The sequence below is a fragment of the Electrona antarctica genome (genome assembly GCF_951216825.1).
Source record: "Electrona antarctica genome assembly, chromosome: 22".
Lineage (NCBI taxonomy): Eukaryota > Metazoa > Chordata > Actinopteri > Myctophiformes > Myctophidae > Electrona > Electrona antarctica.
In genome coordinates, this window is record NC_136805.1 from 20418941 (window position 1) to 20444449 (window position 25509).

General features: G+C 40.0%; 2 protein-coding genes across 2 annotated transcripts in view; both read right to left on the minus strand.

Moving 5' to 3' along the window:
- LOC306915025 (carbonic anhydrase 4-like) overlaps positions 1–2074 on the minus strand; it is a gene marked incomplete at its 5' end in the record, with an annotated part of 6806 nt that extends 4732 nt beyond the window's left edge. The window contains 4 exons of the mRNA XM_079492271.1: positions 81–251; positions 551–577; positions 713–821; positions 2066–2074. Coding sequence (XP_079348397.1) covers positions 81–251; positions 551–577; positions 713–821; positions 2066–2074 — 316 coding nt within the window. The remainder of the gene's footprint in view (positions 1–80; positions 252–550; positions 578–712; positions 822–2065) is intronic.
- Positions 2075–8031: 5957 nt separating this feature from the next.
- On the minus strand, positions 8032–25499 carry LOC306915026 (uncharacterized protein). The gene is made up of 17 exons (XM_079492272.1): positions 25401–25499; positions 24369–24426; positions 22521–22550; positions 22245–22424; positions 21623–21774; positions 21236–21325; positions 20298–20373; positions 19622–19785; positions 17621–17720; positions 17478–17510; positions 17207–17386; positions 16675–16829; positions 15659–15748; positions 12469–12642; positions 12212–12284; positions 11866–12029; positions 8032–8340 (listed from the first exon to the last, which is right to left on the minus strand). Exons 1-17 carry the CDS (start codon positions 25422–25424, stop codon positions 8182–8184), a joined length of 1902 nt encoding a protein of 633 aa, XP_079348398.1. The 5' UTR covers positions 25425–25499; the 3' UTR covers positions 8032–8181.
- Between the last annotated feature and the right edge of the window lie 10 nt (positions 25500–25509).

Consider the following 25509-nt stretch of genomic DNA (forward strand, 5'->3'; position numbering starts at 1 on the left):
CCTCTAAATGTCTGTGCACGCCACTGAATATGGATATAAGAGGTTTCTGCTTGCCCGACAACAATGAAAAGGTCTCTCACTTGTTTTGCCAGTGTTGGAGATGCTTGTCAATGACATGTTGTAGTCGAACTTGTTAAAGGTGAAGGCTCCCAAATTGGAGTCGCCGGTGGCTGATGCCGAGACGATGTTAATGGGAGACTGCCTGGTACCATTACAATGACTCGGAGCAATGGTCGGCCAAAGGGTATAGTCTAAAAGAGCACAAACACAAGAGTTTCAATTAGTCAAGCAGCATAGCGGGTGTTCATTGTATTAATCACATCATTGTATTATTAACCAATTAAATCCCTTATGATTGAGCGGAGCCCCTCAAGAGTCAGGACTCGATTTTCTGTTTTCAGTTATTGTGGGCAATTAAAGCTTTTGCTGAAAATAGCAGATCGACAAGCTTGTATTGATCTGTGTGCTATATCCGAACACATGTCAAGAACCACTGATCTGCGTATACTTGCGTAGGTATTTAGAGGAATATTATGCGCAATAGACTTACTGCAAGTTGGAAGATGGTAACACCAAACTGCGGGAGAAAACAACAAAAACAAAAGGTTCATTATAGCCTGATACGGCCATGCATATGCAACTAGATTACCAATATGGCTATCTAAACAAAATGAACAAATGTAAATTACTTCAAAATAAACACTTGGCCTACCGACTGCGTCCGAAGCCCTGACTTCCGCCTTGACTACAGCCTCATCCGCCTTGACTACAGCCCAGCTTGACAAGAGAGCGCAAGAAACCAACACAAGAAGCCACTTCATCTAAAAAGAAACGGACAGAAAACGGTGAGTGACAGCAATTCACGTCACTCAAATCAAATGCAAAAGAACAACTGTGAAATTAAATGATCAATAGACTGCAAACAAGTGATTCAATTGGCAATTAAAGTGCACTCATTGCTTCCCGCAAAGTTATCCCATTGACCATAAAGCTCTATTTAAGCTATGCCTCAATATATGACCATGTCACCATTTTTGATCAAATTAGCAATATTAATTAAGGCTAGCACATTAACAGCCTAAATTTAAAGGGGGAAAAGCAAATAAAAAAAACGCCCCAGGCGGGGTTGTCGAAAGGGCCTTTCTGTGTGGAGTTTGCATGTTCTCCCTGTCCCCTAGGGTAGGTACCCTCACAAAAAACATGCAGTAATCCTGGTCTCTAAACTACCTCCCCCTGGTCAGCCGGAGCGCCTGATGGATGGGAAAGGAACTGGTCGGAATAACGTGTTCCTTCCGCGCTACGTCCGTCCAGGGAAATTCCCCCCTGTCAGGTGTAAAGGAGCAGCTTGGACTCCTCATGCATAGAAAGGGGCATGAGGTCAGTCCTCTGCCCCCCCCCCCCCAGGTTGGCAGAGGAAGTGTAGTGCCCAGGATTACATTAGATAATTGACACTGGGTGAAAAAATGGGTTGCAAAATCATGGGATAAAAATGTAAGAAAAAAAAATAAAACGTTTCTTACCTTCACAAAACACCTGTTGCCAGTTGCCACCTTAAAGTTCTCCCTGGGAAAGGATCAGCTCTCTTTTATTCGGTTCAGCAGAGCACGCCTCTTACCTTACCATCACCCCCGTTTCAAGATCAAGATATGCAAACAAGTTTTTCATGTAAACCAAACAAACACCTCCTCAATATGTGATCATGATTATCCCATAAATCTCAAGGACGTTTAATCATCCAACATTCAGTTTATATATACCCAGATCTGTGATAGGCTCTTTGAATATGTTTTTTCTCATAGCCTGTGTCTGCCAAAGCTTAATAAAATAAAATAAAATAAAATGTAGACAAACTACTGGGGGAATCTGTTTGTTTAACCAACTGTTTAATCAGAACATAGGAATCGCCCTTTTAGACCAATATTGGGCAGAGGCAATCAAAGCCATAAACTCCTCCTTAATCAAGTTCACACTTCACAGTACTCATTGCAGCATAGCTAGGCACACTAAATTGTTCCCAGAACTAACAGACTCATGTTGTGACAATTAAGTGTCACCAGTCACTCACCAAAGACATTGTCCCACACATTTTGCACATGTCCCAAGCTCTCACATTACTGAGAACAACTTTTCGCTACAATCTCTGAGGTATTACACACAATGTCGGCCCGATTAGGTTAGGATGCCTCTCGAGTGTCTCCCTAAGGAGGTCCTCGAGGCACATCCCACTGGGAGGAGAACCCGGGGCAGACCAAGGCGCAGATGGAGGGATCACATCGACTCACTGGCCTTGGAACGCCTTGGGATCCCACCGGAAGAAGTTACTAATGTTGCTCTGGAGAGGGAAGTCTGGAGCTCTCTAGTGGAGCTGTTGCCCCTGCGACCCGACTACAGATAAGCGGTTGAAAGATAGATGGATGGATGAAGCTTTGGTCCCATGTAAGTCTGATTCCGAGCAGACTTGAGAAAGAGTGGCCCTCCGCAAAATGCACAGACAAAAAAATATATTACTGAATCAGACTATACTAACATGGGAAGTTTGGAAAATTCCTTTACACCCAAAATATGGGTGTAAACAGCTTAGTGAATCAGGTCTAATAACCATTTGCCCAGATAGACTTACCCATTCCTCTAAGCAAACTAGTGGGATCTCATTCTGCTCTCTCATCATTGCCTGTCGACAACTTTTGTTTCATTGGAAAGGTAGAAACCACCACCAACCTCATCTTGGCTACAAGATGTCATATCATGCTCTTTTGGAAAAGAATAATTTACAATTCTTTCTACTGTGAGCCGGGTATTGTGAGGGTAGGGGGACACGGGAAGAACATCCAAACTCCACACAGAAAGGACCTTCTATAGCTGTGAGGCGACAGCGCTACCGACTGAGCTACCGTTGCCCCCCTCTTTAGTCTTTTTTGTAGTATGTATGGTTCGTCATGTGAGGAAACAAAAGAAGAAGAAGAATTTTTATTTTTTATTTAGTTTTTAACTTTTTCATAATAGGACCAAGAGTACAATCAAATAAATCTTTATTTATTGAAGCAACACATAAGAATCATTCATTCTATATGAAAACTATTGGCTACTGTCATGCTACTGTCAAGTGTCATTACTGTTGCAACCTAATGTGTTTTTAAATTGTTTTATTTACAGAATCATTGCATTTAAATATGTATTAATCTTTTTCTTTTTATATTTCATCAAAGCCCAACTAACCTTACATAACCTCAGATAAAAAAATCCGAGATATGTAAAAGAGACACGTACACTAGGAAGTAACCAATACACAGTCTACAGATAAAATCATTGCTCAGGTCACAAGACAGCCAACATAACTTGTGACCTGATTGACATACACCATTCTTGGATGAATTCCATAGGAAGGATTTTCTGGTTCTTCCACCTTACAAGACCTACAGAGAAGTATTAATTAAAAACGTTGAGAACCTTGACTTACACTCAAGACGTAAACATGCCTCTGGGCGCACATGCCACCTCATTTAACACATTTCTGTGGTCAAAAAGGATTTGTAAAGAGTGACAGATTTTTTTTCCCATCAGTAGTCGGCAGGTTGAAACTAATGTGAATAATTTAGCAAATACATTGTCTGAAGTATTATTCTACCTAAATGGTGGCTGTGGGAGTGTGGGTAAGATGAACCAAATGTCTGGGGGTAAATTGAGCCAATTTTCTTAATGTGAATCACTATTCATATTTTGTATTAAGTCTTTGCTAATCAAATTATACTGAATGACCTTTAATTTGGATGGTTGCAAATGTTTGCAAATTTTCTATATTGTATTAACAATATTGCAAATATTATAAGGTTCTGAATAACAAACATTTTTTAATTGTCTTTATATTGTTTAAATAATAAATAAACAAATGAATAAGACTATTTGCAAAAGGGAAAACTGTTATTAAATTATTTTCAATAATTGAATACATTATCTGTTCAAGTTTAAGCTCTTTACATTAAAATATCATGTGGTTCAACTTACCCCTTGACTTGGATCAATTTACCCCTTACCTGGGGCAAATTGAGCCACATTACCACTTTTTAAAAAAAGGTAATATTTTCATAGCCCTTTGTCATAGGTGCTTACTCATCATTTCAATAATAGAAGACATCCTGAAATATGTGTAGATCATTAGATTTTACTGCCATCTCATTTTGCCTTGCTTCCAGGACAACTTAAGCAAAAGGTGGTTCATCTTACCCCGTTCTCCCCTATAATAATCTTTTAATAATAACAATCTTTCTGTCCCAGTACGTACATTCATTCAAGGCACATTAGTTACAGAAGGCTCTTCTTTCGTCGTCATACTGTGTGTTGTGCAGCCACGTCACTTGAATGTTTGGTCAAACCATGTGACTCGCATTGGAATTGCATTGCGGCAGCCATTAAACACAGACGGAACACAGAACATTTGTTTGATACGTGTGTATGAGGCCTCAGGGATAGAACTAAGAATCTCTTGTGCCGCCATATTGTAGGGGTGGAGGGACTTGAGTTTTGCTCTCCCAAAAGGCAATGGTAATAATTTGTTAATTTCTTAAAATAATTTGTTATTTTTTTATATATATATCGATGCCCCATTATTTGTACAACAGTGTTGCACAAAAATAGCAATATCAAACCTACAAACTCACAGCATGTCATGATGTGGACCATCGTTGTAAGCCATGGTTGTGAGCTTGTATGTGCTATTTCCTTTTTTATGGAGAGAAAAAAAGAATTTTTAAACGTTTCCTCCAAAATAAGTTTTATTAAAATGGATTATTTAATTTTGAGGGGCTATGTCCAGCTTTTAGTGTCTGTGCGCAAACTTTGTCCTACACAAACATTACATTTCCATTGACAATAAATGGACAATTTTACGTCATAGTGTAAACACAAAAAATTGATATGTTGTATTCAACTCTCAACTGTCAGTAAGAAGTCAGCGATGATGATGTACGATGATAAGAGCCCCACACTTCACACAGGTGTGATTTGTTTTAAATAATAGATTAAATCGATTAGTTTGATTAACTGTTACATCCCAAATTCTGACACCAGGTAGCTACTGTAGTTATTGTATACTGGGTATGCGGGAAACCTCACCATAAATAGACAGGAGAGACAGAAGACTAGATTCAGGCAATGAGGGCTTGGAATGCTCCAGGTCTACCTTGGAATGTACCAAGGTAGACAACATCCGCTCTCTTCTCTCTCTCTCTCTCTCTCTCTCTCTCTCTCCGGGCTGCTGAGGCATGGCTGTCAACAATACGCTGAGCAAGGCACGAGACTTGCCTGCAGCAACCTGATGAAAGGCGATGTCCTGCTCAGCGGCCTGATGACAGGCAATGCCTGTGTAGTTTGACCTTAGACCTTCGCTTTTTTTGCTCTCCCTGACCCTACTGTGGACTATACCAGGATTAGTTGACTTGGACTTTAGCTCTTCCTTGAACCACCCGCAGACTATACACACCTTGAATAATGTTGCACCGTGAATAACGTTGCACCTTGAATAATGTCCTTATGTACGGTATATGCACAGTACATATAGCAGAAGTTATTCTCACCTTATTCTGATTCTGATTATCTCCCACTCTGTCACTACACCTGTCCCAACTGTCGTCCCACAGTCTGGGATGGTACACCCCCTCCTCTTGCTTCGCCAACACCACACAGCAAGCATTGTCAAAAAGATCAGGTAGTCTTCTACCTGAGCCCTGGACCCCCTTCCCATCGCCATAGTCAAATCCAACATCTGTGCAATAACTCCCCTTATCACAAAAATCATCACCCTCTCCCTGCAGGCTGGCCATGTTCCATCCGCTCTAAAAACTACAATTCTTACTCCCCTCTTCAGAAAAACCCACCCTCGACGCAGACATTCTTGCCAACTATCTCAAACCTCCCATTCCTCTCTGAAATACTGGGGAAAGTAGTGGCTACACAGCTTCAAAACCATCTCAACAATCTCTGTGAAAAACTTCAATCTTGTTTTTGTTCCGCCTATACACCGCCCTAGTGGGTCACAAATGGCCTCCTGATGGCAGCTGATGCTGGCTTCCCCTCTCTGCTTATCCTGGACATTATGCGTTCAACACTGTCGACCATGATATTTTACTCAACCGCCTTCACTCCACCATCGGACTCAGTAACGCTGCACTTGACTGGTTTAAATCATATCTTTCTGGAAGGACAGAGTACTGATGGATACGTTTTGATCTGCTTTCTCCATCAATAATGGCTTGTATATGTAACAATTTACACAAGTCCTGTTAACTGAACGTAGTGTCAGATGACACAGGCCCTGTGCCTGTGTTCCGAGCTAAAGGAGTGCATGTTCCGGCGGGCCGGCCCCAAGGCCATTGATAAGAAGAGTGCAATAACAATTCCTTTAGGAAGACAGAAGACCACTTTTGACCGCCTGATAACACCAGGTGAAGGGGTGATGCTACAATAATATCACCGTGACTGCTTCAACGTGACTGCCCCATTACATGCTCAAAGATGTCATCTTCTCGTCTTGGCCTATGGGGTCATATACTCATAACACCTCTGAAGTTGCTTCTGTCATATGCTTAAAGGTGTCATCAACCACAAGACACAGACTATCCTTTTATACAATGAAAGGAGAACTACAAAACTACAAAACATCCCAACATATTAAACTATTAATCAGAGAATGTGCGCTTGTTCTGCTGCTGGTGTAGTGATACGGGACACAAAAAATGTGACAGAGGGGTCAAAGTTGAACAAATGTTGCGCTATATGGTAGAAATAGGTCAACAATACAAATTACGCTAGTTTTGTGGATTAATTTATTTTTAATGGGTGGCCCCCAGACCCCCACCAAATAACCAGAACTATAATATTCACCAAAACCAAACCAGAACTCTCACCACGGGAATCAGGCAATGAATGCCTTTGAAACCACTATATTAAATGCAAGTATTTCCTACAGCTTTAAGTCCAAAAATCTGAACTAACCCATTAAAGTACCAAAAGTAGAAAATAAGTATACTTTTCATATGAAAACATGTGCTCTGTGACGCATTGTGAACTTGTAGATAGGCTATTTTATTTTCAAATGGCCGAAATTTACATAAGTGGTTAATGTCTGATTTGTAATAATAATCAAAATCTATAAAGTACCTAGTACGTTTTCAAGTAATTGTAGTGGAGTAAAAGTGCAATATTGTCCTCAAGATGTACTGTACTGGAGTAGAAGTAAAAGTACAGTTTTCAGTACTTTTACTTATACAAAAAATAGCTAAAAATGTTACATAAGTTTTAAGCTTTTACTCTTGCTGATGATCTTTCACTGTGTGTGTGTGTGTGTGTGTGTGTGTGTGTGTGTGTGTGTGTGTGTGTGTGTGTGTGTGTGTATTCATTTTACAAGATAAGCTTATCTACTGTACTATTTCCTCCTTCCTCCTTCTGTCATCAACTTTTACCAATATGACAAGATACAAATGAGGTTTTAATCTAAATCCTTCATGCGCAGGTTTGGAAGGGGGTTAGACTCCAAGAGTGAATTCATAAATGAAGCTGAAAGGTAATTTACAGTGAGTAAATTAGGCCTACTGGTGGGTGACCAAAATATGAAATTTAAAAGAAAGTATGCACACCGTTTCATAAAGAATTACACTGGATACTTGTAAATTATATATTTATGCGAGTTGATCTTCTCTGTTACTGCCTTTACCATCACTGCTGTCATGAGGTCAGCAAGGAGAAATAAGCAAAAACTTTTTTGATTGATGTCACTAAAGTGTAGTTAAATGAAGGAATGATGGATTGGCGTGTCCCAGAATGCAAGGTTTGCATGTCACTGTGTATATTTAGTAGTTCAAAAAGGCAACCATTTTGAATGGCAATCTGAGTTAAATTAGTTGAGATTAGGTATTAAGTCATTTTAAGAAGCACACACAAACACTCAAATCTATAAGCACATTGCAATGTGATGGATACAACAGTCATGGACATCAACACAGGTGACCTTTTTTCTGACCCGTTATACATTTCCCTATACATTTCCTTTAATAGATTTGATAACGTAATTCCAAAAAATATACATTTTATAAATTAATAATAGTTAACCAAACACGCATTTCCAAACTCTTTTCTGAAAAATTAAAGCGGTCTATAATACACAGGGGGGCCTCTCTGGTTACAACCAAACTATTTCAACAATGAGGCACACAGGCAGGCCACCAGAAGTAGTGATGTGAGGCGTCCTGTAGCACTGGCTCCAGTTGTGGTATAAACCTTCCTGCTATGAAGGGACTGTTGAGGGCGATATACGTTGCTGTACCCCGCGTGGCTTGGGAACAATTTCATCTGGTGGGAGTAAAGAAAGGTTATGATCTTTTTTGTTGTAATCGATCATATTAGAAGCAACCGCAAAGTGAAATTGCTTCAGTCAATACATTGCACATGCATATCCATAGCATCTCAAACGTGGCATTTCAAAGGAATTTGTTTGGTTTGTTAGGTTTGTTTGTGCCGTCACTTATACAGACAGAAATGCTGAAGACTTTCAGATAAACGAGTCAAACAGGTCACACGCTACCACAACAACCTTTCAGCTCTTCAGCAACTGTACAAGCTACTCTATCAGACCTTCCTTCAGCTGTGTCATCTGTGTGATCAAAGTGTGAGCCTTTGACTATAGTATTGCGGGATGCAGTGAGTCAGTTTCGAAAAGATTACCTGCAGCCGATGTATCAGTGGTTTTTATCTGAGATGAACTTTAGATAAACCTGGTCATGACGTAGCCACTGTCATAGTAACACACACACACACACACACACACACACACACACACACACAACAAGCAACACAACAGCCTGCCCTGACCAAACAGGCTTTTCATTTTAACTCAGCTGTAGAAGTTCTGGCCCTCGGGTGGGAGGCCCAGTTTGAATAGCAGGTAGGAACGCAGCTTTAAACGCTCGCCATAATTTATAATTTGAAAGCAGAATTTGTCCTCCCTAGTACTATGGTGACACTTACTGACAAGACATGCATGGGCCCTATTAAGCAAGACGAAAAACCCATGCGGTAATACAGATTTCGCCCTCGCTCTGCGCCTTTTCGTATTATGGAAGCCGTGGTGAGCGCTCACTCATATGGAATACCACGTTCCTGCATAATTTAGCATTGGGGGAGTGTCCATATGTTAATTATTTTCGCTTTGCGCTAATTGCTACTAAGCCCCTTGACCTAAAAATACTCAGCGCATACCGATTCCGCCTGGGTCTGACCACGTCTTAAAAGCAAAAAGCACTGTTTGATTTACACTTGAGCGGCTCTGGAGTGCTGCTGGAGTGTTGCCATGTCTGTTTTCTGTTTATTATAAGCGGCTTCTTTTTCTGCAAAGTTGCTTGTAAATATTGGTAGTTGTGGTTGCTTTTCTTGTTTCTAAAGTGCTTATTTGGGCTTTTCTCCTAATGTTGTTTAAACCAGTGATCCTCACACAGCGACATTCCCATGTCAAGGACCCCCAGATTAATGCATTTGCCCAACTAAGCCAGTGACCCCCATGACAGATTTGTGTTTTTAAATGTTTCAATAACATTTTTCAAAAATATTATTATTGTCACTTTTTTCAAAGATTACTTTTGAAAATAGCAGATCTACCAGCTCACAATGCATCACATTCATTCATTAAAACAATGAACTCTGACTGCAGGGGGATATATATTTATAATGATCATTATAACAATGTGCAAGAAAATATGTAAAAAGAAGGAAGAACTTTATATTTGTGGACAATCAAAATATGCTGGAAATTTTAATGTGGTGTCATTAAAATGAATCTTGATATGGCAGACTCACTATCTAGAAAATAAAAACATGGCACTTCATTTAAAATAGGTTGCAGACCCCTGTTATATGCGATTCTTTAGGGAGTATGTTTATAGACCTATTTACTTGTTTCTATGAGACATGGCAACAGCAGGAGACGAGCTTTCTGTCTCAAACGTTCAAACGTTAGGATTGTAAAGGGTCATATATCGCTCATTTCTCAACCTTTTAATTTCTCACCCGACTCAATTCTTCTTCAATAAAATGCTACGAGCGAAGACCATAACATTGGGGCCGCAGCAATACGCATGGCGCACGTATGGCATTTCAACTCATTCCTTCGTCGTGACTCGAATTAAATAAAATAAAACAAACGTTATTTTACTGGTGTTTTTCAATAGAAACAAATAAAGAGCGTGTGTGCAACAGTCAGTGCATATACGTGCATGCACTATAGGCTATATTTCCTCCTTGTCGGGATGGTGAGCTGAGCTCTTCACAGCCCGTTTGTCTTTCATATTATTCTTATAATATTTGATATTATAAACACTCATGGTTCTCTCATTTCACAACCGTTTTTTTAAATGTAAAAATCCCCATATTCCTTAGGAATCTTGCTTTCATTCGCTGTATGGTACATGGTTCTATTTTTATCGAATTAAACAATATCAAACGAACTTGTATGTTCGGGGGTTAGACGATTCTGGGAACATTACGCATGGATTGGCAATTTGCCAGCCAATGCTGCGTATCTACTCGCAGTTCCATTCCGATCTGAAAGGTATAGGTAGGTGCCATTTCAAAGTCTTAGTTATTCATTTATGAAACAAATCAACTAGAATAAAGATTTTTACAGCTGTTTTTCATGCTTAGAACAGAAACAAATTAAGTGATGATGTGCGTATATCTCCCTCCCTTAGCATATGGCTGCGCCGCTGTAATGACTTTCCAATGAAAACTGCAAGTTACTTAACAAAATAGAGACATAGGCCTACAAGCTATGCACATCATGGCTGTGACAGCTTGTGGATCTGTTCTTTTGAGGCATAAAGGTGACAGCATGCAGTGCAATATGAATAATTAACCCAAATGGGACAAAGTCATGTCATGTCTATATGGTGCCAGTCTGCAGAAATGTAATACCACTTGCCGAAAAGGGCGCATTCCATGAGGACATCAGCTGGTGTCGTAAAGAGAATAGTACGGACATGTTCATTGGGTAAGCCTCAAAACTCCCTTAAACACTCCCATGACTAATTCAAGGCCGTTTTGCTCACACCACGGGGTGTCGAAAGCGCTTCTCACCTGGCCCATAATTGTAATATGACATTGCACCCGCCCCCACGTCTTAAAAACTGTAAAATTATATGTAATTAGATTCCACTTGCTTAATAGGGCCCATGGTCTTTAAGCTCAACTTGAAAATCAATTTGTCAGCGAGTGTCAGTGTCATGCTATGGAGCAGAGTAGGCTATAAATTAAAACAATATATTTTACTTTTCCACCTTTTTTGACCAACATGGGTTCCCAGATTGCACAGCTACAGATATTCTGTGAACTGCTCTGAGAGGTAGCTGATTAACAACTGCATTAGATGCATTATGACCATGTGAATGAGAGGATCAAGTATTGAGTTTATAACCACATGAACCCTATAGCATCCCTGTTCCATATTCTACAAAATCACTACCTGTTGCACTGGAATGCCTTGTAGTACAGCTAGCAGAGAGAAGAGATTTTGTTTTAGTTTACCAATTTGAAGGTTTTAAGTGGTTAAAGGCCATAAGGGATTCACATCTGCAGTGCATAGTACAGTATTACATAATGTCAATCGGAGACACAAATGTAAAAGATTACTCTACTTATTATTGTTAGCAGAATCCAACAATCTATGGATTTTGTTTTTGTATTTTTGTGTTTTTCGTGCAAGCTCCATCATTTTGTAGTTTCCATAAGAAGAGAGGATAGTGTGAGTAAACAACATTAGAAACAGGTAGCCTCGGTCCCAGCCTTCATCGGAGAAACAGGTCACATGAGGCAGTAAGTGACACGTACCAGTTTTTTGTCCACTTTGATTGGATTTTTGAAGACAGTCCAGATCACTGCTTCATTGCAGGTGGGAGTGGTCAGGGAGCCATTGTAGCGATAGTATGCTGAGCGGTCCACATCACCAAGTAAGTCATCAATGGAAATGTCCTTGATGATATCAGCTTGGCTTCCTGATTTGATAGAGGGAGGATTTTAACCACTTTGAAACCTGCTATCCCTATGCAATTTGGGGCATCTATTTACAAGCTCACAATGTGTTGCATCGTGATCAGCTATTTTCACTATTCATTGTAGTGGAGGTAGAGGTAATAGCCTGGCTTAAGTGGCTCAAGCCGTGTGTACCGGTACGTACCTATGTCTTGAACAGAAGACAGGTATGAAGTAAATGTTTTCCAGGCATCAGAGCTGGTCGCGGAACTCCCACCCTACAGAGACATTTCATTCATTGTAATAAGGAGATTTTACTATTCACTTAAAATGCCAAATGTAGGTTATTTTATGTACTGTGTATATCAAAAGACTGGTGCTTATTATTTAGGCCTATTTATACGTCATTGCGTGAACTTTTCTACAGCTGTCAACAGAGAAGTGTGATTTCTGTCGAGTGACAGTTGTTATTCGACCAGTGGAATCCCACTTAAAAATATGGGGTGCTTTTAAGGTGGAAGCTTTTTCAATTACCTCTCCATGCCCATCTGCATCTTCATGCCCACCTTCATCTCCATCTCCATGTTCATCTCCATGTCCTGAACTTTCAGCACGTGACTTTCCACCATCTGTGGCCTAAGAAATCATTCAGAAATGTTTCTTCCAAAGACAAGTTATATGGACCTCCATTTGCTATCACAAGATGAGCAGCGTGAGAGGTATAGGGCCACAAGTTAGCAAATCTCTTCAACATACTGTATGCAGTAGGGTTAAATCTAGTAGCCTATGGCCATGACATTTAGGCAGAATAATAAATAAAATAAAATAATAAGATAAATGTAAAACTAGTCCAGAAATGGTGTGGGACAAACATAATAATTTAGTCAAATGATCTGCAATAAAAAAAAAAATCAAATCGAAATGAATATAGCCAATCTACAAGCTCTCAGCACGTTGCAATTGGCTATTTTTGCTAATTGCTGTGCATACACTGTTATTAAGCAAGACGAAAAACCCATGCGGTAATACAGATTTCGCCCTCGCTCTGCGCCTTTTCGTATTATGGAAGCCGTGGTGAGCGCTCACTCATATGGAATACCACGTTCCTGCATAATTTAGCATTGGGGGAGTGTCCATATGTTAATTATTTTCGCTTTGCGCTAATTTGCTATTAAGCCCCTTGACCTAAAAACACTCAGCGCATACCGATTCCGCCTGGGTCTGACCACGTCTTAAAAGCAAAAAGCACTGTTTCATTTTACACTTGAGCGGCTCTGGAGTGCTGCTGGAGTGTTGCCATGTCTGTTTATTATAAGCGGCTTCTTTTTCTGCAAAGATGCTTGTAAATATTGGTAGTTGTGGTTGCTTTTCTTGTTTCTAAAGTGCTTATTTGGGCTTTTCTCCTAATGTTGTTTAAACCAGTGATCCTCACACAGCGACATTCCCATGTCAAGGACCCCCAGATTAATGCATTTGCCCAACTAAGCCAGTGACCCCCATGACAGATTTGTGTTTTTAAATGTTTCAATAACATTTTTCAAAAATATTCCACAATTGTCACTTTTTTCAAAGATTACTTTTGAAAATAGCAGATCTACCAGCTCACAATGCATCACATTCATTCATTAAAACAATGAACTCTGACTGCAGGGGGATATATATTTATAATGATCATTCTAACAATGTGCAAGAAAATATGTAAAAAGAAGGAAGAACTTTATATTTGTGGACAATCAAAATATGCTGGAAATTTTAATGTGGTGTCATTAAAAGGAATCTTGATATGGCAGACTCACTATCTAGAAAATAAAAACATGGCACTTCATTTAAAATAGGTTGTAGACCCCTGTTATATGCGATTATTTTGGGAGTATGTTTATAGACCTATTTACTTGTTTCTATGACACATGGCAACAGCGAGTTTTCTGGCTTTCTCGTTGAGATTATAAAGGGTCATATATCGCTCATTTCTCAACCTTTTTTAGAAATTAAAACATCTCCATACTCATTGGGAGGTTTGCTTTCATACGCTGTATCACACCCGACTCAATTCTTCTTCAATAATATGCTACGAGCGAAGACCATAACATTGGGGCCGCAGCAATACGCATGGCGCACGTATGGCATTTCAACTCATTCCTTCGTCGTGACTCGAATGAAATAAAATAAAATAAACGTTATTTTACTGGTGTTTTTCAATAGAAACAAATAAAGAGCGTGTGTGCAACAGTCAGTGCATATACGTGCATGCACTATAGGCTATATTTCCTCCTTGTCGGGATGGTGAGCTGAGCTCTTCACAGCCCGTTTGTCTTTCATATTATTCTTATAATATTTGATATTATAAACACTCATGGTTCTCTCATTTCTCAACCGTTTTTTAAAATGTAAAAATCCCCATATTCCTTAGGAATCTTGCTTTCATTCGCTGTATGGTACATGGTTCTATTTTTATCGAATTAAACAATATCAAACGAACTTGTATGTTCGGGGGTTAGACGATTCTGGGAACATTACGCATGGATTGCCAATTTGCCAGCCAATGCTGCGTATCTACTCGCAGTTCCATTCCGATCTGAAAGGTATAGGTAGGTGCCATTTCAAAGTCTTAGTTATTCATTTATGAATCAAATGAACTAGAATAAAGATTTTTACAGCTGTTTTTCATGCTTAGAACAAAAACAAATTAAGTGACGATGTGCGTATATCTCCCTCCCTTAGCATATGGCTGCGCCGCTGTAATGACTTTCCAATGAAAACTGCAAGTTACTTAACAAAATAGAGACATAGGCCTACAAGCTATGCACATCATGGCTGTGACAGCTTGTGGATCTGTTCTTTGGAGGCATAAAGGTGACAGCATGCAGTGCAATATGAATAATTAACCCAAATGTGACAAAGTCATGTCATGTCTATGGTGCCAGTCTGCAGAAATGTAATACCACTTGCCGAAAAGGGCGCATCATCAGCTGGTGTCGTAAAGAGAATAGTACGGACATGTTCATTGGGTAAGCCTCAAAACTCCCTTAAACACTCCCATGACTAATTCAAGGCCGTTTTGCTCACACCACGGGGTGTCGAAAGCGCTTCTTACCTGGCCCATAATTGTAATATGACATTGCACCCGCCCCCACGTCTTAAAAACTGTAAAATTATATGTAATTAGATTCCACTTGCTTAATAGGGCCCTGTATGTCTTAAGTGTCCAGTCACTCCTCTTTGAGACATTCACAGCCTGAAAGATAAATAAAAGTAAACAGTATTTGTAGGTAATATCATTAGTTCTTTCCATCGGATAGAAGCTTTCACAGCACTACGGTAATATCTTTTAGTTATACCTGTATTTATACAGGTGAAAATCCCATTGGGATCAAGATCTATTTTTCAAGGGATCCCTGTTCAATAATAAAGGGTAGCAGCATTCGAACTCTGAGATGTCACCAACCTGCGTGCGTACAAGGACATGTCGGTCACATTATTGCTGTTATTAAAGTAGCCTACACAGTAGGCTATATTATCTACCTATGATGAACTCAAACACATCTGTATTTCCTTCCTTCCTTATCAGAAATTGGGATTAGGGTTAGATAAGGATTAGGGTTAAGGATTGGGTTAGGGTTTGAGTTAGGATAATGCAGCTTGCTCACTTTACCTCGATGAAGAACCCTAGCACAGCGAGTCCATTTGAAGTCTTTATTGCCTCATCCACAGTTAAATCTTTCCTCTTGTTCACGATGTGCATCTGAAAAATGAAGAGTCATAGCATGCAGATTGACAACTGTCAAGTTTTAAATTTGTAACCCTTTTACTGACGAGCACTTGGAATTGTTAAGAGTTGAGGGCCTGAGGCAATACATTATATTTGATTTGTTTCTCCAGATAAATATTGTGAACATTTTCACGCCCAAAAATAATTTGAGGACCCCCTGTGGGTCCTGGCTCACAGTTTGAGAACCACTTCTATAGAGTATTTGTTCTGTAGCCTATTAGGGGTCTCTCCAGCTACCAATTTTATCCAATCAGGAGGGAGAACTGATACAGGATACAGGATAAATAAGTGGCACACTATAGAGCGTCGCAGTCCCGCCCCCTCGAGTGACCCGGAAAAGAATTCCCTGTTCATTTTCCTCATAGACTTTTCAAAAAGTATTTATTTAAAGACGTTTACGCCGCGGACAAAGCCAACTCTTGTCGTGACAAATCATGACAATAAACACAATGTTTATTGGGCCGAACAAATAATTAGAAAGAAGAAAAAAATGGCAGGTTACAACACTTTTTTTGTTGTTTTTCTTCTTTGTAATTATTTGTTTGGTCCAAAATATTGTGTTTGTTGACATGATTTTTCACGACTCGAGTTGGCTTTGTATGACGCTTAAAAGGTATTTAAATAAATACTTTTTGAAATGGGGAAAATGCATTGGGAATTATTTCCTGGGCCTGGCGTCGTCATGAAAGGGGGCGGGACTGCGACGCTCTATACTGTACTGTAGAATTGAACCAAATAAATTATATTTGGTTCTCTCTACTGATTAGATAAAATTGTTATCCCAACCTGAAAATGAAATTTCAATGTACAGTACAAGTGGGAGAGACGGGTGTAACATTTTTCACAAAAAAACGTTTCACAAAAACCTTCCACGGCTGGATTGATTTCATTTACTGTACCTCCATTGGGTACCTCTTGGCATCCACTGTGTGTTCTGAACCCTCAGACTTGTCCGAATCATCTCCCCAGTGGAAGTGGAACTGCAGGGTGGAGTAGGTGTGACCTAAGCCCCCCTCCGACACCTCCACCATATTATCCTTCAGCACGCATTTCACTGGCAGCAGTCAGAGATGAGTACAGTTACAGTATGTTAGTGAGGAGTGAGTACAGGCAGCACGATAAGAGTTAAATAAAATCTGTCGCTCAACATCAATAAATCAATTGAGTTTACTCATTGTCTGGATGGGTTGTTTTTGTTTTTTTACCACTCAAATTGACCTATACAAAAATAGCTGACCTACAAGTTCACAGCGTGTCATGATCTTGCACATCTTCTATTTTAGCCGTGCAACACTGACATACGACTTGTGTAAATTGATCATACAATTAGGCCTATGCTATTTTGGAGAAGTTTTCACCTATATAACAAGATGTCCTAAATAGGAATGCCAAGTTTAACGTGAATAAAACAATAAAACCCTCAACACCAACCTGCGTGTCCTGTGTTAACAATGTACTTCATGGAGTGCTTGTCATCAAACTTGGTGTAGGTAAAAGCACCAAGTTTCTCATCCTTCATGACACTCTTGGTCTCTATGTTGACGGGTGACTGCTTCTCGCCATCACAGGAGGATTTAGGCAGAAGATGCCATTTAGTGGGACTGTAGTAATCTGAGGAGAATTTATATTTTGATATCTTGTGTATGTGTCGTATAGTGTCAACCCAAAAAGGGCTGGGCACCTAAGAAATCAATCTACTTACTGCAGTGATCATGATGATAGCACCATCCATGACCTACAGAATGAAACAAAATAATGAAAACAAAAACAGATACATTTTTGATCGGTTAATCTCATCACAAATGTCGTTGGTAGTGATTCCACGACATTCCAGACCATGCTCACCTGGAATCGCAGGGGAAGCATAAACATAGCGTCCATCTAGATCCTGTTTTGGCCGATACACATTTTTGAGCGCATCATTCATCATTGGGAATCGTTTCATCTAAAAAAGATGAAAAAAACAAAACATAAATTGGTCGTTGAGACTCATGGTTTGTTCCAACTTCCCAGCCATGTCTGGATGTTACACAACAGTATGACTTTAACCTCATGTGATAGTCTCACAACATGTCACATTAATCTTCTGAAAGGAAATCCATTTGACATACTTATCTGCTTTTCTCTTTTTCTGTGTGCATGTGCACACAGATTTCTGAAACATAAAATATTAAGTGAATCATCTGTATGTCAATGATGTATACGTTGGTATGCCAAGTTAGAGAAGTGCTCCAGCCATGCATGATGTCAAACCAATAGTATTATTTGGTAATAGGCCTACTATCCCTGAAGGGAGTCACCTGATTGACAAACCTGGCAAGGAACAGACCGATACGCATGTAACTGATGGCCCGTTTGAGGAAATACAGGTAGCTGTCACCGAGATGTCACTAGAGATAAAGTGCGTTGGTGCGTAGTACAGTATGAAAAAACTGATAAGGGAGATGGAGAGATTATGTACTGTAGACATGCCATTGAATAGCATGCAGACATAAAGGGATATTTCACTTTCAAAAAACGTTTGGTCATGTCAACGTCTACTCAGGCTAATGTGAATACATATTTCACTTTCAAAATAAACTTTTGGTCATTTTATCGTCTACTCAGACTTATGTGAACAAACACCCCAGACAGTTTTTAACGGTTTCATGACATTAATTTTCATTAATTTTTATTTTTTATTTTAGGTTTTATATGACCCCAAAAACCTGAACTTTGAACATTCAGTGGATTTTCTGTGGTCTGGAGTTTTCTCTGGGGTTTGGAAGCCTTTTGAGCTGCAATGAAAACAGGCAAAACAGTGAAAACTGGCATCTGCTGGCAAATCCCATTGACCTACAGTATATGGGATTTGCAGGCTGTGACATCACAAACAGCAGGAAAATCAGAGCACTTGTTTGAGCCAGAAAATCCCAGACCACAGAAAATCTACTGAATGTTAAAAGTTCTGTTTTTTTGAGTGCAATTGAGCTCAGAAAACCTAAAATAATTAAGAAGAATTACAAAATGTCACACTCCCTTTAAGTTGCTCCTATACAAACCCATTGTAATTTCAAACTCTATTTTAACCATGATATATTCATCGGAAGCACCGTTCCTTTTTGATGGTGAGTGATATTGTCCTAATGCGAGGGGGCTGTGTTTTTTGAGTGGTGCAACCACTCCCTTACGGACTTATGTGTGTGGGTGGGTGCCTGCCTGCCTGGCTGGCTGGCTGGGTATGAGCATGAAAACAGCATGGTTGTTTTTCACCACCTGTGCGCAACCTAACACACACACAAACACACACGCACATATTAACTCATCTCATCTTTCAGGATCCTAAATAGTTCAGTTCAGAAATACCTGTCAAGAGTGAGGGATGCTCACAGCTAGTCAACAAGTTCATTTGATCTTACTCAGGGCGTTTAAGGGAAAATATGTGTTTTATTACACCATCGTAGCCACTCAGTGGAATACTCTCCCAGCATATCTGAAATCCCTAAATAGTAAATACCCTAGCAAAGTAAGAAACATGCCTTCATCTTAACACTTAACACTAACTGGCCATAGTTCAATTCTTACCAAAGGTTTAAAAAAAAGAAAGAAAGTAATAGTATGCATGAACCAAAAGTCCCCAAGAAGGCTGCTATAGGCTACTGTATTATCACTGCTCGCTCAGTTAGTGCAGACCACTATCAACAAGTCAATACTCTAGTTTAGGGTCATGTGATATTGGACACAATCTACAATAAAAAAAAACCTGTGTGTGTGTGTGTGTGTGTGTGTGTGTGTGTGTGTGTGTGCGTGCGTGCGTGCGTGCGTGCGTGCGTGCGTGCGTGCGTGCGTGCATGCGTGCGCACTCACCAGTTCTTTGCTGACTTTAATTGGTTCCTGAAACACGGTCCAAACCACTGCTTCGTTGCAGTTCGGGGTGGTCAGGGAACCCATGTATCGATAGAATTTTGTCAGGTCCACACCTTCAATCAGATCACTGATAGAGATGTTGTGTTTGATGTCAACCGTAGATTCTATCAATAGAAATTAAAAAATGTAATGTTCCTAAATACATTGGCTTTAAATGAACTTCTACAGCTACAGAGACGATCAAGGTCTGTACTTGAATAGCCAAAGTCAAGGTGCTGCTTTCACATGCAGAACATGACAAAGCGGTGCATAACTTGCTCCATTATTACAAATATTTTCTTTTCATTTAGGTGCAATTTGTGCAAACACATGATGGACGAGTCGGCCATCGTCAGGTCAATGAAGGCACCAATCTGGGGCCAAAGATTCTACTTTCTTACAAGATATGCCAAAATGTACTAGGAGGATTGCTATAAAACCTACTGAGCACATTCATGCTCCCTGGAAGATAATCCCCAACTATTTGAGCGACGCCCATGACCTTGCGTCTAGTGCCACCCTCAGGCCAAAGTGTCAACTTCGGCACAAACAGTGTTCAGGGGTCTGCCTCTGCCATGACAGTCACCCCTCACCAGGGACCATGTCAGGGTACACACAAGTGAAACAGTGGACCAACCTATAGAGGAGATGTTCACCAGGTAAGATGTGAAATCTTCCCATGTCTGTGAGGTAGCAGCTCCTTCTTCTGTTGCCTACAGAGAAGAGATTATGGTGTTAGTGTCTTTATTATCAAATACATTATACAGTATAGGCCTACCAAAGACCTACATCAGATTGAAGATGAACCACTAATTGTCATTAGTTGCCGCAAGCAACTTAGATGCTATCTGCAGTGTGAGTGATTTCCAACACTGAAACAATCATGACTGCACAGTTTATTGACAGAAGGATGCTCATAACATGTCAAGAGTCTTGAGACAAAGAGGATAACCCAAGCTGCAGCCATAGGCCTACAGGTGCAATATTGGTGAGCGTATTGTTGTTTAAATCAGAATGGGCTGTTAATGGAGGGTATTGCAACTTAGATGCAGATGATAGCATCTAAATTGCTTGTGGCTATAATTGTCATAAGGTATGTTTGTTGTTTGTACTGCAATGACACTGCAATCCCTGTTCTCTCTCCTTAACTCATAACCTCCATTTACGAGGATTAGGCTCCATCACAAGGAACTCCATGCATGGGATGAATTCATTTCAGTTGTGACTTCTTATCAGCCAAATATATTAATTGGATGAAATATGGTGACGATCTTCTGTAAATCGTAAGACTGATATATGCGTATGCGGTCTCAAAACATTGTTTGTCAGATGAGAACGAAAACTGCTTGGCTGTGTTCTTTCACTCTGTACTCCCAGAGAACTAAGATTTGATCCTGAGATGTCAAAGTGTCCAGATGATCATGTGTGAAATATTTATATATATTTACAGTATATTTAAATATTTATTTATATATAATATAAACACTTGTATAGCTGTCCCCAATTTTTGTCAAATGTTATAGAAGCTCACATGTCTGAAATGTACTTTCTTCATAAACTAGTGTGGCAACGTACATTTAGGAAGAAGCCCAGAACCGCGATTCCCTCTGGATCAGCCGTGGCCTGTTGTACAGTAAGACCTTTCTTCAGGCTAACAATGTGCATCTGTGGAGATCAAATCATTTCACAAGTAAACACAGTTGAGCAAAACGAAACAAAAACAAGCATATGTTTATTATTATGCTTGTAATCCCTTAATCATGATGTAACTTCATCCAATATATCAGTGGTTCTCAAAATGAGATCTGTGGAGCCCCAGAGGTCCTTGGGAGGTTCTGGGGAGTACCCAGCAAAATTAGTTAAAATAGCAACAAAGTATTTTCAGATGGGGGTCCACAGACAAGTACAAATCAATGTGAGGGTCCTTGACATGAAAATGATTGTGAAACACTGCAATATTACCTCCATGGGGTATCTATACCCATCCACGGTGTGCTCTGAGCCGGGGTGAAAATCTGTATCTCCCCAGTGGAAGTGAAACTGGATAGTAGAGTAGATTCCATTGAGGCCCCCTCCACTCACTTCTACCTGGTCCTCCTCCAAATTGCACTTCACTAAACCAAAGAAAAGGTGACACAATATACCATGCTTCTTAAAGTGGGGTGTGGGACTTGAGGTGGTTCCAGGGGGTCCCCAGCTAAGTGAGTAATAGTTTATACAATTAAGACCCTTGTTAATATTTTGGCTGTAAGAAAATAGCAAATCTACAAATTTTGTAGTTTACAAGTTTGTAGGTCTGCCATTTTTTTAATATCTTGACAAATCCCAGGCCCTGGCACAAATCCCTGACAAACAATCCTTTCAAAGGGGGTTCCGTGGACAAATACAGATCAATGTGGGGGGCCTTGACATGTTTGAGGAGTGAGGACTGTAACTAGAGTAAGTTTTTCACGTTTATACTGTTGGTATGTTGGTATGTTGATACGATGCATTTACTATACACAGCATGCACACACGTCAGAGCACGGTGGACAAAGGAAGGGCTCACACTGATGATGTGTATATATGATGCAAGTATTATTACCTGTATGACCGGTGTTGCTGAGAGACTTTAGGACAGAGGACCGGTTAGAGAAGTTCTGAAACGTGAAGTTACTGAGTTTGGAGTCCGATACGACATGGTTGGTGACAATATCGACGGGAGACTGCCTGTCTCCTCCGCAGTGAGCATCAGAGATAGCGGCCCAGTGGCTGGGAGTGGTATCTGACAGACATAATAAGACTTGATATTAATATACCACACACCATTGAATAATCTACTTGATCCAGATATACAGTATACTGTAAAAACGGTCCTTACCACAGCCATTATAGCACCACTCACTGCCTCCTGAAAGAGAAGACATTGCATATTGGATCCAAATAGAACAGCCAATTCCAGTGGCGTGCACAGATAGACACTAGGGGGTGCTAGAGCACCCCCTGCCCTTTTGGCAATGTGCCCTTTTGGAAAAAAAAAAAAAACTTTTTTTCTTTTTTTTTGGATTTTTCAAAAATAGCAGATCTACAAGCTCATAGCGCGCCACTCGGTGGCGCGCTATGAGCTTGTAGATCTGCTATTTTTCAATAGCTAAAGCATAACATAATGCTAACACCAAAAGGGGTTCCCGCCCAAAATGGATTAAGGCAACCGGCCGGTTCCACGCGCTGCACAAGGTGCCCTTTTTTAACTTGAGCACCTGCCCCTCTAAATGTCTGTGCACGCCACTGGCCAATTCACAAGACCAATGGGTCAGCAGCATATCACCTGAGCTATACGCGAGGTCCTAAGGCTGATATCAGTTATCAACTTTTCACCCTGGGCGGCGGTGGCTCAGGGGTAGAGTGGCTGGATGGTAACACCCGCAAGGTTGCCTGTTCGAACCCGGGCTCCCCCAGAGTTGGTGTCGAAGTGTCCTTGAGCAAGACACTGAACCCCAAATTGCTCCTGATGTGCTGGTTGGTGCCTTGCATGGTTTCCGCCGCCATCGGTGTATGAACGTGTGTGTGAATGGGTGAATTGATGCACAATCTATGTAAAGCGCCTTGGATAAAGGCGCTATATAAATGCACCATTTACCCTCTAAGCTTTTTTTTTATTACTCCCCCTACGCCCAGGGGAATAAATTCTGGGTATGTGATATACAGTACGTATATACTGTATATATCAACTGGGCCCAACAGAGTTCAGAACTTTTAATTAATCCATATCTGAGTGGATCAGATTGGGATTTTCTTACTTCTTATTGACAATGTTTGCTGAGAAAATTCTATGCTCAAAGATCGGATATAAAAGTGATCCCAATTCCATTTATTTTCTTTTTTTACTGTCCAAAATCCAAATCGAATCCACTCAGATTAAAAGTGCCCTGCGCATTTGTTGTTACCCAAGGTTGGGCAAGGGCAAAAATGCACACACACACACACACACACACACACACACACACACACACACACACACACACACACACACACACACACACACACACACACACACACACACACACACACACACACACACACACACACACACACACACACACACACACACACACACACACACACACACACACACTCTGTCTTTCTTTTATCTGTTGTATTGTGTTTTTGTATGGACATGGTGTTGGGTGCTGGCACATATGCACACATGGCATCAACGCATGGTGTAGTGTGCTGGCACACTACACTATGTCTTTCTTTTATCTGTTTTGTATTGTGCTTTTGTATGGACATAGTGTTGGGTGCTGGCACATATGCACACATGGCATCAACGCATGGTGTTGTGTGCTGGCACACTACACTATGTCTTTCTTTTTATCATTCATTTCTTAAAAGCCTACAGATGAAATTTAGCTTTGGCTAACTCTGGCCCATTTACATTGATGTGAAAACTGACATGTTGATTAATGAGCTTTGTCCCTGTCAAATAAATAAATAAATAAAAATAATAAACACACACACACACACACACACACACACACACACACACACACACACACACACACACACACACACACACACACACACACACACACACACACACACACACACACAAACACACTACTGTATGTTTCATTAGTGACCTACTACAATTCACAGAATGCCTGGATACCAACTATATGTACAGTATAAGGCACAGACATACAGAATTATATTGCAGTGCACTCACCAGATGCTTCAGAAAATACTCCCAAGCACAGATACAGCAGAAGGCAAGATAGATGCATCTTTGGAAGAAGAAAATAAATGAAACAATTAACAGTCACACTGGACGCTGATTAGTCAGGCAATTGATGAGTGATTGAATGACAATCAGCTGAGTGTCAGTGCCAATGAGTGTCAGTCCAGATTTGAACCCTTTGCTCTCCTTTTCTCCAAGTTGACTTCACAGGTGTATTCATTTAATAAAGTTTCTTTGCAATTTCTCTTGTATAATCATGGTGTGGCCACAACTGTATTGAAAGTAGGGATGTTAATAGTTAATCGCCGTTAAAAAATTAAACGGTTAAACTGTCGGTTAAACCTAACAGTTAATAACTAATTGAATAAATCGAAATGTCTCTGCTTTTGCATGTGATGTGACAGACAAGACAGTGCACTTTTCATTTGATTCTATTTCTCATGCCATTGCCTGGCCCTGTATCGCAAATGGTCAAATAACTATTTAGAAATATAATATGCCTTTGTATTCTTTCTGTATCAGCAAAGTGTAGATTTTTATGTTAGACATTGAGGGAAATTAAGATTATAAAAAACCAAACAAAAAAAAACACCACTTATCAACTAACTGGTTAATCAATCGATAAGCTTATCAAAACTTATCAATTAACTATTAATGCATTAATCGACAATTCCCATCCCTAATTGGAAGTGCATGTAACCTTGCCAGTGATTCTTCAAAAAGTATGTACTGCAAGTGTAATTGCATAAAACTAACTGAAAAGGGCCATATAAATGATGTGCTCATTACTAGATTTATATTTCTGACGATAAGATAAATATGAGGCAAAGTACGTGCCAATGTTATAAGAACATTAAAATCACATTTCTAATTCCACAGTGGGAAACAGTTTTTTACATCAGAAATGTCATTGCAAATGTCATTGACATAACATCTGCCACAGATTGTCAAGACCCTACTGCGATGGTGATACACCCATTATTTCTACCATACAAAGGGGTTGTGACAGTCACATCTTACCTTATATCCAGGTTTCTCCTTCATAATGTGAAGAGAGGATGATGCATCAAAATGATCCAACAGGTTCAAATAAATTCAGCTAGGGACATGGCAGGCGAGAAACAAGCAT